This window comes from Oncorhynchus gorbuscha, linkage group LG13, assembly GCF_021184085.1.
Source record: "Oncorhynchus gorbuscha isolate QuinsamMale2020 ecotype Even-year linkage group LG13, OgorEven_v1.0, whole genome shotgun sequence".
Classification (NCBI taxonomy): Eukaryota; Metazoa; Chordata; class Actinopteri; order Salmoniformes; family Salmonidae; genus Oncorhynchus; species Oncorhynchus gorbuscha.
Genome location: NC_060185.1, coordinates 24,189,916 through 24,203,014, shown reverse-complemented (window position 1 = coordinate 24,203,014; position 13,099 = coordinate 24,189,916). Strand labels below are relative to the sequence as shown.

General features: G+C 44.6%; 1 protein-coding gene across 3 annotated transcripts in view; it reads left to right on the top strand.

Moving 5' to 3' along the window:
- LOC123992603 (chloride channel protein 2-like) overlaps window positions 1-6,591 on the top strand; it is a 151,504-nt gene extending 144,913 nt beyond the window's left edge. For all 3 annotated transcript variants that reach the window (XM_046293878.1, XM_046293877.1, XM_046293879.1), the window contains one exon: window positions 3,000-6,591. In XM_046293878.1, the coding sequence (XP_046149834.1) occupies window positions 3,000-3,209 (210 nt within the window). In that variant the 3' untranslated portion in view covers window positions 3,210-6,591. The remainder of the gene's footprint in view (window positions 1-2,999) is intronic.
- The last annotated feature ends 6,508 nt before the right edge of the window (window positions 6,592-13,099 follow it).

The following is a 13,099-nucleotide window of genomic DNA, read 5'->3' as shown; positions in this document are numbered from 1 at the left end:
GTGAGGACAGACTATTTTTACGCACTTCAACGGTCACATTCTGTGAGTTAGTGTGTCCTACCACTTTGCTGCTGAGCCGTTGTTTCTCCTAGACGTTTCCACTTCACAATAACAGCACTTACAGTTGACCTGGGCATCTCTTGCAGGGCAGAAATTTGACGAACTGACTTGTTGGAAAGGTGGCATACTATGACAGTGCCACGTTGAAAGTCAATGGAGATTGCATGGCTGTGTGCTGGGTTTTATACACCTGTCAGCAACAGATGTGGCTGAAATAGCCGAATCCACTAATTTGAAGGGATGTCCACATACTTATGGCCATGTAGTGTATGTTGTACTGAAGTTGACTGACTGAAGGGAACCACCATCACACACACAGTCAGCATTAATGAGCTCGGCTCTTTCCGGCCCTTCAATTGGTGACAGACAGCGAGACAAATGACTGGTTGATGTTCCTTGCATTCTCTCTTCTTTCTGCCTCTTGTTCTCTCTCTCTCTTTCTTTCTCTCTCTCTCTCTCTCTCTCTCCTCTCTCTCTCTCTCTCTCTCTCTCACTCTCTCACTCTCTCTCTCACTCTCTCACTCTCTCGCTCTCCACAAACAAAACAGAAAGGAGCACTCTGTCTTTGTGAATTGGCTGTAAAATGGGAGATTGGTGCTAAGCACAGTGTTGTTCCACTGGCTGACATTTAGGCCTTTTATTTGGTATTAGACAAGCAGACAAAAACAGCAGTGAGATGAAACTCGCCTCCCCTCGTCTCAACTCTCCCCGCCTCTTGTCTCTGTCACACAGTACTACTGCATTCAGCTCTCCTTATGCCTCCTAATAACTGGATACACAGGGAGGGTGTGTGTGCAACCTGTGTCTCTGCTTAGAAACAGCTGTTTCCAAGACATCTGTCGTTGTTGGGGAAGGAGAGGGATTGTGTGTATGACATGATATCTGATCAGGGCTATTGTTTAGTCAAATACATGTTGAGTTTCATAACCATAAAATGTATCCGCCTTTACTTTATTATAGGCTTGGGCAGTAACCTGATTGTCATACCGACCTTGTGCCATGCCGGGATATTCGGTAATACCCCACTGAGCCTTTGTAATCCGATGGGTTAGCAATGCTAACAAGTACATGTCAAATCCAATAGAGAATGCTAACGAGCGCATTGCGAACATTTTATAGTCCCTGAACTAAAGTATTTGCAGGACAGACCACCTAGCTCATTAAGTTATACAAGTAACAAAACATGCTCTTCACCTTTTGCTGCACGCGCAAAACAAATACAGCAAGGCTCTTGATCCAGGAGGGGATTCTCTGCTCTTACCAAGAGAAGCTTGATTTTGGAAAAAGCTCACTGCGTAGCTAGATAGCTAACTAGCTACTTAGTTTGCAAACCAAATGCACACAAGCAAAGCATTTAACACATTTTAGACAGTTAACTTAATAGCTCTAAGATATCTAGCTGGCAAACATTTAGTTGTGAATTCCATACAGTACTAAATTGTACAGTACAAGACAAAGGAGATGATTGTGGACTACACTTCCCTAACACTGTCGCTGTACAAGGCTGTAGTGGAGCAGGTTGAGAGCTTCAAGTTCCTTGGTTTCCACATCACCAACAAACTAACATGGTCCAAGCATACCATGACAGTCGTGAAGCAGGCACGACAAAACCTATTCCCCCTCAAATATTTGGCATGGGTCCTCAACCATGATCCTCAAATAGCTCCTACAGCTGCACCATCGAGAGCATCCTGACTGGTTGCATCACTGCCTGGTATGACAACTGCTCGGCCTCCGACCGCAAGGCACTATAGAGGGTAGTGTGTAAGGCCCAATACATCACTGGGGCCAAGCTTCCTTCCACCCAGGAACACTATACCAACCAGGTGGTGTCAGAGGAAGGCCCTAAAAATGTTCAGACTCCAGCCACCCTAGTCATAGACTGTTCTCTCTGCTACCACACGGCAAGCGGTACCGGAACGTCAAGTCTAGGTCCCAAAGGCTTCTAAACAGCTTCTACACTGAAGCCATAAGACTCCTGAACATCTAATCAAATGCTACCCAGACTACTTGCATTGACCCCTTTTACACTGCTGCTACTTTCTGTTATTATCTAAACATAGTCACTATAACTCTACCTACATGTACATTTTACTCCAGTTACCTCGACTAACTGGTGCTCCCACACATTGACTCTGTACCAGTACCCCCTGTATATAGCCTCGCTGTTGTTATTTACTGCTGCTCTTTATTGTTTTAGGTATTTTTCTTGAAACTGCATTGTTGCTTAAGGGCCTGTAAGTAAGCATTTCACTGTCAGGTCTAGACCTGTTGTATTCAGCGCATGTGACAAATAAAAATGTATTTGATTTGATTACCTGGCACGTGCTGCTCAGTGAGTGACTCACAAGGCTCTGGTCTCTTGTCGCTGTGTGCTTGTAAACAAACGCCACGTGACATGTGACCGGAGACTACTGTAAGCTTCATAATAATGTGACAGGTAAAATGAAGAACTCAATCTACTTTATCTCTTAATGTATTGCACAAGTTGACTGCAGGTATTTACTTAAAATAGCTACAAATATTCACATTTATTTAAATAAATAGTTTAAAAGATATTGACGGTATTGAATAAACATCCCATGGCCATTTCCAAATACCTCGGTATATGGTATATGGCCCAAGTCTACTTTATTACCATGGTACAGTAGCATAGCCACACTCCTTGTAGTATCACCTAGAAACACCATAGCAACCACCCTGTAATATCGCCATGGTTAAACCTCACCATTCTGCTTTGGTCTACACTTCCCTAACACTGGCGGAGTACAGATTGAACTGTCCTCTCTGGTACTAAGCATTACTTATTTTCAATCCCAAATTGACTGTACTCCATAACTGTCACCCTTAGTCCCTAAGTGTCAGTGTACAGGCAAGGGGTCTGATTGGGCAAGTCTCTTGGCCTTTGTTGACTGATTCTTCCTGTATTATCCCTGTAGCTGCGGAAGGCCATCGAGGGCTCTGTGGCGGTAAAGGGGGTGAAGGTGCGCCCCCCTCTGTCCAGTTTCCGGGACAGTGGCACCAGCGGCACCAGCAGCAGCAATAGCGAGAACGAAGCCACAGAGCTCCACAAGCTGTGGGACCGTCACAAGTCCATGTCCCTCCCCCGGGAGCACCTGGCCTCCGACTCTGATGAGAAGTCCCAGTGAGGGGGATGGGGACAGGGGGATGGGATGGTGACGGGTGTGTTGGAGGGTAGAGGAGTATGAGGAGCGTAGACCCCCCCGCCCCACCTCAAAACCACAACCGATGCTGCAACCTCAGGGCTTGGATCAATACTAAATTCTGGAAAATAAAGTTCTCTCCTCCTCCTCTCCTAACCTTCCTTTCCATCCCTCTCTCCTTTACCCCTCCTCCCAGTGGGCTTTTGGGCCCTGCACTTACTCAACTCTTGAGGCTGAGGGATGGACTCTGCTCTCGCCCCAACCAGAACAGAAGAAATCTGGGTGTTAGGGAGGGGAGAGGAGTGTCACTGTTTAACAAACGTGGTCAGAACAAAATGTATAGAATGTGGTTTGACTATAAAAGGGATTTCATTTTTATTCTTTTTTATAGCAACTTGGGTAATGGTGAGGAAATGTTCAAAGTTTGTTTTCATTTTGTGGACCTGTAAACATTTCTTTCTGACCAGTCTTCCATATACAGACGGTTCTACGGTGATAAGAAGATAGGCTTGTGTACCGGTAAAGATGTGAGTGTGTGTATTGAGCGCATGGACGTTTTGGTTTGTATGTATTTACACGAAGAAGGTAGCGAAACCAACCACCTGATTTAATCACTTTGTGATTTGAATCTTCTTATCAGACACATTTCAATCTTATCATTCCAGCTCTGTCCTATTTTGTTCCCGTCTGTACTACTATGGCTGACCCAGTAAAACAACACATTTCACTCTACCTATCCAGTGTATGGGACGATGCAACAGCTATATTTATGTCTTATTTTTTGTCCTTGCCTCTGTAGAAAGAACCACATACTGTTCTGGTCTCACATTGGGAGACATCTTCACCTCTCTCTCTCTCTCTCTCTCTCTCTCTCTCTCTCTCTCTCTCTCTCTCTCTCTCTCTCTCTCTCTCTCTCTCTCTCTCTCTCTCTCTCTCTCTCTCTCTCTCTCACTTTTTTCTGGGTTGCATTTGTGAGTGAGTCTGGGTGAGAGAATAGTCTACTCTATGCAAACAGATGTACAGTATGTATGTAGGAATTCTGTAGAATGGTGAACGCATGTGTGCTATTAACTCCTTTAAGAAAACACGGCTTCAAACACACGCGCACACACATACACACACAGGTTTTAATAAGAGCCAGTCTGCACACTCCAAGAGAAGAGGGTTTTCTCTAAATATAGCTCTTAATAACCCTGACTGAGTGTGTTGGGCTAGGGAGGGAGGGAGGAAGAGAGGAAGAAGGAACGGGGGAAGAGAGAGTGAATGGACGGCTGAAAGATGACAGGATGAAAGCTTTTCAGTTATCTAATCTCCTGCTTTAGGGTGTTTTTCTTCAATCAAACCCAGGGTAGCTTTCTGGTTGGCCAACTTCACATCCCCGCTGTATATGCCTATTGTCCAGTAACACTTTGGTGATCAGAGTAGGGTCAGACCCAGACCACATATAGCCAGTTTGATTAATGCTGTAAGGTAGCCAACTGACTGAAACTAGATATCTGAACTAACTGTCTAATGACAAACACTATAGCCCATGCATACTGACCAATAAGAAACCGTCAGCATTACCGATCAGTGTTCTATACATAACCAATGACAAAGCACTCCATTCCTGCTACAGTATGACTTATCAATAGGCCTACTGATGTATAGCGCAGCCTAGAGAAGGTCTAGTTAGATGGTTAGGAGTCTGACCTCTGTGCTTTTTACTTATTCATGTATTTTCCTCACGACTGTCTCTGGCTTAATGTGCTGCATGGTTTCCTTAGTCATTTGAATGTATTTAACTTTTAATTATGTTTCGCTTGGTGATAGAAGCTCCATACTGCACAAGCCCAGTGTGCAGCTTCCAATCAGATCTCACACACTCCCTCACTGAATTGTGGGTCAATATATATATATATATTTACATTTACATTTACATTTAAGTCATTTAGCAGACGCTCTTATCCAGAGCGACTTACAATATATATTTTGTTAGTATGGCCACTAGTCATTTTCTTTCCGTCTTGCTCTTTCGCTCTCTCTCTCTCTCTCTGATGATTATCAGGCAGGGGTCATTTTGTGTCATCTTTCTTTCTCTCTTCTTTGTAATGTTTGCACTGAAAGGCCTGATGCCTCTGAAAAGGACTGAGCAGAGTCACTTCCTGTGTCAGACACTCCTTCCACCTGCAGTTGTTGTTATTTTGATTTTACTGCTGTTTTCTGCCAGTGACGTCAAGATTTCTGCTCACATATGCAAATCGAGTGCATCTGGCTGGTTATACACATTCAGGTGCCTTATTCAGTGCCACATTGAACAAAGTACACACACACACTGACATTTCAACCACCTGGATGTGTTATTGCATGAAAAGGTTTTATTTTCAGTGGTGAGTTATTGCCTTGTTCACTGCCACTGAAAAGAAAAGACACACACTAACCTCTTCAGACTGACATGCCCATCCTCACATGCAGGGACACTCACACACCTTGAGTGACAGCATGGCTTTGCATGAAGGAGTGCATGTGACTTTGAAGGCTGTGTTTTTATATTGTTAGAATTATGACCAGAAAAAGATAGAAAATATGAGGAGAAATATGCTCTTGTGTATATCATTTTAATGGACAATGTCATGATGATAATGATGGCTATTTTTTAAATATGTTGTTTTTATCCTCCTTTATTTGGTGTTTTCTCATTGAATTCATTTTGATCTAGGTTTGATTGGCATCATGCATTCATACAATGAGCTTTATTCATGACTTATTTTGGGAAAGGGGACAGAGCTTTTTGGGGAGGCGTGAATTTAAAACTTTGCTATAGGTTTACAGATTTAATATATTTAACATATCATGGCTGTAATATATGATCATTACTATCTATCAAGTTGCTCGTCCTGCAACTCCTTTTTAGTTTTTGTTGCATATTGCTCTTCCATGTCTGATTGTTATTAAAAGGTCCAATGCTCAATGTTTTTCCAGCCTTGCAGCATGTCCCCAACATTTCTACATGGTTATATATGTCATTTGTATGATGCAAGTAACACTATAACACTAGCAGAATGAGACCCACTCTCTGAAGTAGCAGGAACATTTAAGGAATGTTCAAATCATTTTTAAAGGACCCATGGGTGTTCTAATGCCCTGTGGTCCGTATGACATCATCATTTCACAAGTGCCTACATCATCTCAGGCCTCTGCATGGTAACAGGAGTAGGATAGGTTCTCTCTGTAAATTAATGTGATATGTTTAAGGGATAGTAATGTCTACCCATGTCTCTGCATTTGATAGTAGTCATTCATACATACACACACACACACACACACACACACACACACACACACACACACACACACACACACACACACACACACACACACACACACACACACACACACACACACACACACACACACACACACACACTAAAGACGTATACACAGACAGAGGAGGAGGATAATGTGTCCGTGCAGTGTGCAATTATCCCTAATCACCACGGCAACTCGCTGTTCCCCAAGCTAGCTGAAGGGACCAGTGGAAATACACACTTTTGATTTGCTTTAGTTTTCATTATTTTGTGTTTCTCTGAAGTCACTCTCCTTATTTTCCCTGTCCTTTCTTTATGACATCTCATTTGCTACCAGATAGATATAGTAGGGCAGGTACATATTTATTAATAGGTTAATCAAAATATAAGAAGAATCTGTGATTTGTTTTTTATTATTTCTATTTTAATGATTAGGTAATCAACTTGTGCAATAACGATTGTTCATCTCACTTTCTAACCAGATTTTAATCTATGACTTGACATGAATGCGAGAACCTTATTTTTGTAAAGAAATTGAAAACTGTAAAACATTATGTATGTATAAGAGGGAAACTAATGAACGCACAGGTGTGCGTGTGTAGACCTAAGGAAAGAAGGATGGTGTGTGTGTGTGTGTGTGGGATGACACACACAAACAATGTCTGTTTGGTCCCAGGCCATTTCTGGATTCTGCTGCTTGTACTGTAGCTGTCTGACTCGGGACTGTATGATGTGTTATAGGCCCATTACGGAAACACATTGGGGTCAAACCAGACAGAGCTTAACAAGTCCAGTGCTATTTTTCACAAGAACAAATAAAACAATGTTTTGTATATCAGGGATGAATAAAGAGATTTTAACAAATGGCAGTCTGGATTCTTGATCATGTCATGGCTATTCAAAGGAGAGGACCAAGGTGCAGAGTGGTGAGCGTACATTATCTTTTAATGATCTAAATGACGCCCCACTAAACACTACAAAAACAAACCGCGAAGCTCAAAAGCAAAGTGCTCTAAACAGCGTCAACCTCCCACAAACACAGGTGGGAGAAAAGGGTACCTAAGTATGGTTCCCAATCAGAGACAACGATAGACAGCTGTCCCTGATTGAGAACCATACCCGGCCAAACACAATGAAATAGAAAACATAGAACACAAAACGTAGAATGCCCACCCCAACTCACGCCCTCACCAAACCAAAATAGAGACATAAAAAGGATCTCTTAAGGTCAGGGCGTGACAGATCATCCTAAAATGTTCCTTTCTCTCACCCTTCTTTTTCTCTCATCCTCCTCTATAGCAACTGTTTATTTTCTTTCTATTTTTTTCTATCGCTCTCTCCTTCTTTCCCTCTGGGGTGTTTTTGTTGTTAAAAACAAATCTTTTTTTCAGAGTGAAATACCATCTGTACTGAAATGGGCAGATGAATGCTTAATTATAGCTAAATGGGTTCATTCATTAAGTGGGCTTCTCTATCCCTTGGCGGACTTCAGGTGTGAAAAGAAACCTCTCTCCCTGTGGAGTCTATCATCTGTGTCTGTGTTCCAGACAGCTGTGCAGTAGAGTAGGATGTGTTTTAAACTGCCCTGTCTCTGCAGTTCCAGATGAGATTACAGTCCTGTCTCTGACGCCTTTGTTCTGAATTATGTCCCAGTGTAATCTATAATTCCTGTAATCTGACCAACAGTCAACACTGAAATCTGAGATGAGACTCAACACTGCCCAATCCTGTTAGAGATTTTGATTATTCATGTCTGTCTGTATGTGTGTGAGAGAAACCAAGAGTAAGTGTATGTTGGAGAGAAAATGGCCCAATCTGTATTTTTTACCAATTTTCTGTAATTGAATACCATAAGAACAGTTTGTATTGCTTGATGGAGGTGTTAGTGCCGGGGCTAGTCCTTGATAGAGGTGTTAGTGCCGGGGCTAGTCCTTGATGGAGGTGTTAGTGCCGGGGCTAGTCCTTGATGGAGGTGTTAGTGCCGGCGCTAGTCCTTGATGGAGGTGTTAGTGCCGGGGCTAGTCCTTGATGGAGGTGTTAGTGCCAGGGCTAGTCCCTGATGGAGGTGTTAGTGCCAGGGCTAGTCCTTGATGGAGGTGTTAGTGCCGGGGCTAGTCCTTGATGGAGGTGTTAGTGCCGGGGCTAGTCCTTGATGGAGGTGTTAGTGCCAGGGCTAGTCCCTGATGGAGGTGTTAGTGCCAGGGCTAGTCCTTGATGGAGGTGTTAGTGCCGGGGCTAGTCCTTGATGGAGGTGTTAGTGCCGGGGCTAGTCCCTGATGGAGGTGTTAGTGCCAGGGCTAGTCCTTGATGGAGATGTTAGTGCCAGGGCTAGTCCTTGATGGAGGTGTTAGCGCCGGGGCTAGTCCCTGATGGAGGTGTTAGTGCTGGTGCTAGCCCTTGATGGACGTGCCTGTGCTAGTCCTTGATGGAGGTGCCGGTGCTAGTCCTTGATGGAGGTGGTGGTGCCGGTGCTAGTCCTTGATGGAGGTGTTAGTCCTGGTGCTAGTCCTTGATGGAGGTGTTAGTGCCGGGGCTAGTCCTTGATGGAGGTGCCGGTGCTAGTCCTTGATGGAGGTGTTAGTGCTGGAGCTAGTTCTTGATGGAGGTGGTGGTGCCGGGGCTAGTCCTTGATGGAGGTGCCAGTGCTAGTCCTTGATGGAGGTGTTAGTGCCAGTGCTAGTCCTCGATGGAGGTGGTGGTGCCGGGGCTAGTCCTTGATGGAGGTGGTGGTGCTGGTGATAGTCCTTGATGGAGGTGTTAGTGCCGGGGCTAGTCCTTGATGGAGGTGTTAGTGCTGTTGCTAGTCCTTGATGGAGGTGGTGGTGCCGGGGCTAGTCCTTGATGGAGGTGCCGGTGCTAGTCCTTGATGGAGGTGTTAGTGCCAGTGCTAGTCCTTGATGGAGGTGGTGGTGCCGGGGATAGTCCTTGATGGAGGTGGTGGTGCTGGTGCTAGTCCTTGATGGAGGTGTTAGTGCTGGTGCTGGTGCTAGTCCTTGATGGAGGTGCCGGTGCTAGTCCTTGATGGAGATGTTAGTTCCGGGGCTAGTCATTGATGGAGGTGGTGGTGCCAGGGCTAGTCCTTTATGGAGGTGCCGGTGCTAGTCCTTGATGGAGGTGCCGGTGCTAGTCCTTGATGGAGGTGTTAGTTCCGGGGCTAGTCATTGATGGAGGTGGTGGTGCCGGGGCAAGTCCTTTATGGAGGTGCCGGTGCTAGTCCTTGATGGAGGTGCCGGTGCTAGTCCTTGATGGAGGTGGTGGTGCCGGGGCTAGTCCTTGATGGAGGTGCCGGTGCTAGTCCTTGATGGAGGTGTTAGTGCCGGAGCTAGTCCTTGATGGAGGTGGTGGTGCTGGTGCTAGTCCTTGATGGAGGTGTTAGTGCCGGGGCTAGTCCTTGATGGAGGTGTTAGTGCCGGAGCTAGTCCTTGATGGAGGTGGTGGTGCCGGGGCTAGTCCTTGATGGAGGTGCCGGTGCTAGTCCTTGATGGAGGTGTTAGTGCCTTGATGGAGCTAGTCCTTGATGGAGGTGGAGTGCTGGTGGTAGTCCTTGATGGAGGTGCTGGTGTGTCCTTGATAGGTGCTGGTGCTAGTCCTTGATGGAGGTGTTAGTGTGGCCTAGTCCTTGATGGAGGTGGTGGTGGCTGGAGTCCTAGTGATGGAGGTGCCAGTACTAGTCCTTGGTGCTAGTCCTTGATGGAGGTGTGATAGGTGGTGGTGCCGGTGTGCCAGGTGTAGTAGTCCTTGATGGAGGTGGTGGTGCCGGGGCTAGTCCTTGATGGAGGTGGTAGTGCTGGTGCTAGTCCTTGATGGAGGTGCTGGTGCTAGTCCTTGATGGAGGTGTTAGTGCTGGTGGTGGTGCCTTGAGGGATGGAGGTGGTGGAACTGCTAGTCAACACAACCACTTTGATGGAGCAATGTGGACTTCATATTAATTAATAATACACTAAGGTGTCACACTAAAAGTCCTCCTCACCATGACAGAGGTGATATTTTAACTGTGACTCATATTCAGACAGGCAGATAGATGAAATTGCTGCTAAAAAAGTTAGTCCTTGATGGAGCAAACTAAAGGTCTGACTTTCTCAGACCGGTCTGATACTCTGTGTGCATGTACGTGTGCGCGTGCTCAAAAGAACGAGAAGCTAGGAGATGGAGAGAGGAGATGAAGGATGACAAGCATTAGATTTATTTTTGCTTCTCTTAAAATCTTGTCAGACCGATTATCATCCAGGATATTACTGGCTCTATGGCTTTGGACAAGTATTCATTGTTGTCAGGAAACGTGCAAGCAATAGCTGGTCACTTATTCATGAACAGAGCTCTCTCTCTCTCAGGTCTACCCAGTGGGTTCAGTATGGAGCTTTTTGGGGTGTTCTGTCTGTCAGTGTGCACTGTGTGTGTATGTAATAAACCAAACCCCATGTTTCTTACTTTAATATGGTGCATTGTTAATGATTCATTTTTTTGTGCATTTTCTTTATAAAGATCATACATTTATTCATTCAACAACAATCAACATCAACACCTAAACAAACAAGTAAAACATCTACTGAAATCAAATCATCCCATTTGGGAGCTTCAGCACCTCCATAGTGGAGGTCTTCCTGACTCTGGCCTCTAGCCTGCCCTCAGGGGTCAGCGTGCCACTGACCGACAGTGGGTCCATGTCCTCCAAGAGCATGGTCTTATGGGTAAACGTATCACTGACACTCCCAGGCATCCTTTACTGATGGGATGAGATCAATATCCTTCCAGGATACCCGGCCAGGTCGATTAGAAAGGCCTGCTCGCTAAAGTGTTTCAGGGAGCATTTGACAGTGATGAGTGGAGGTCGTTTGACCGCTGACCCATTACGGATGCAGGCAATGAGGCAGTGATCGCTGAGATCTTGGTTGAAAACAGCAGAGGTGTATTTAGAGGGCAAGTTGGTTTGGATGATATCTATGAGGGTGCCCGTGTTTACGGCTTTGGGGTGGTACCTGGTAGGTTAATTGATCATTTATGTGAGATTGAGGGCATCAAGCTTAGATTGTAGGATGGCTGGGGTGTTAACTTCTTGCGTCGAGCCAACCCGGATCCGGGATCATGACTACAGCCTCAAGTCCATTACCATAACGCAACGTTAACTATTCATGAAAATCGCAAATTAAATGAAATCAATATGCTAGCTCTGATGCTTAGCCTTTTGTTAACAACACTGTCATCTCAGATTTTCAAAAATATGCTTCTCTACCATAGCAAAACTAGCATTTATCATTTTAGCGTTAGCATCACCAGGCAACATTTTCACAAAAACCAGCAAAAACATTCAGTAAATTATTTACCTTTGAAAAACTTCGGATGTTTTCAATGAGACTCTCAGTTAGATAGCAAATGTTCAGTTTTCCTGAAAGATTATTTGTGCAGGAGAAATCGGTCCGTTTTCTGCGTCATGTTTGGCTACCAAAAAAAAAACGAAAATTCAGTTATAAAAACGCCAAACTTTTTCCAAAATAACTCCATAATATCGACTGAAACATGGCAAACGTTGTTTAGAATCAATCCTCAAGGTGTTTTTCTACATATCTCTTCAATGATGTATCGTTCTTGGAAGTGTGCTTTTCCCTCTGTATCGCATGATAAAATGAGTGCTACTGAGAATTGCACACCAATTTAGACAAAGGACACCAGGCGGACATCTAGCAAATGTAGTCTCTTATGGCCAATCTTCCAATGATATGCCTACAAATACGTCACAATGCTGCAGACATCTTGGACGAACGGCAGAGAGCATAAGCTCGTTCACAGCACATTCACAGCCATATAAGGAGACGATAGTAAAACAGAGCTTCAAAAATTCAGCTCATTTCCTGTTTGATGTTTCATCTTGGTTTCGCCTGTAGCATCAATTCTGGGGCACTCACATATAATATCTTTGCAGTTTTGAAAACGTCAGAGTGTTTTCTTTCCAAAGCTGCCAATTATATGCATAGTTGAGCATTTTTTCGTGACGAAATATTGCGCTTAAAACGGGCACGTTTTTTTATCCAATAATGACATAGCGCCCCCATAGGTTGAAGAGGTTAAGCATATTCCACTTTAGGTCGCCTAGCAGCACGAGCCCTGAAGATAGATGGGGGGCAATCAGTTCACATATGGTGTCCAAAGCACAGCTGGGGGCAGAGGGTGGTCTATAGCAGGTGGCAACGGTGAAAGACTTGTTTTTAGGGAGGTGGATTTTTAAAAGTAGAAGTTCAAATTGTTTGGATACAGACCTGGATAGTAGGACAGAACTCTGCAGGCTATCTTTGCAGTAGATTGCAACACTGCCCCCTTTGGCCGTTCTATCTTGTCTGAAAATGTTGTAGTTAGGGATGAAAATTTCAGAATTGTTGGTGGTCTTCCTAAGCCAGGATTCAAACATGGCTAGAATATCCAGGTTGGCAGAGTGTGCTAAAGCAGTGAATAAAACAAAATTAGGGAGGAGGCTTCTAATGTTAACATGCATGAAACCAAGGCTATTACGGTTACAGATGTCATCAAAAGAGAGCGCCTCGGGAATAAGAGTGGAGCTAGGCACTACAGGGCCTGGATTCACCTCTACATCACCAG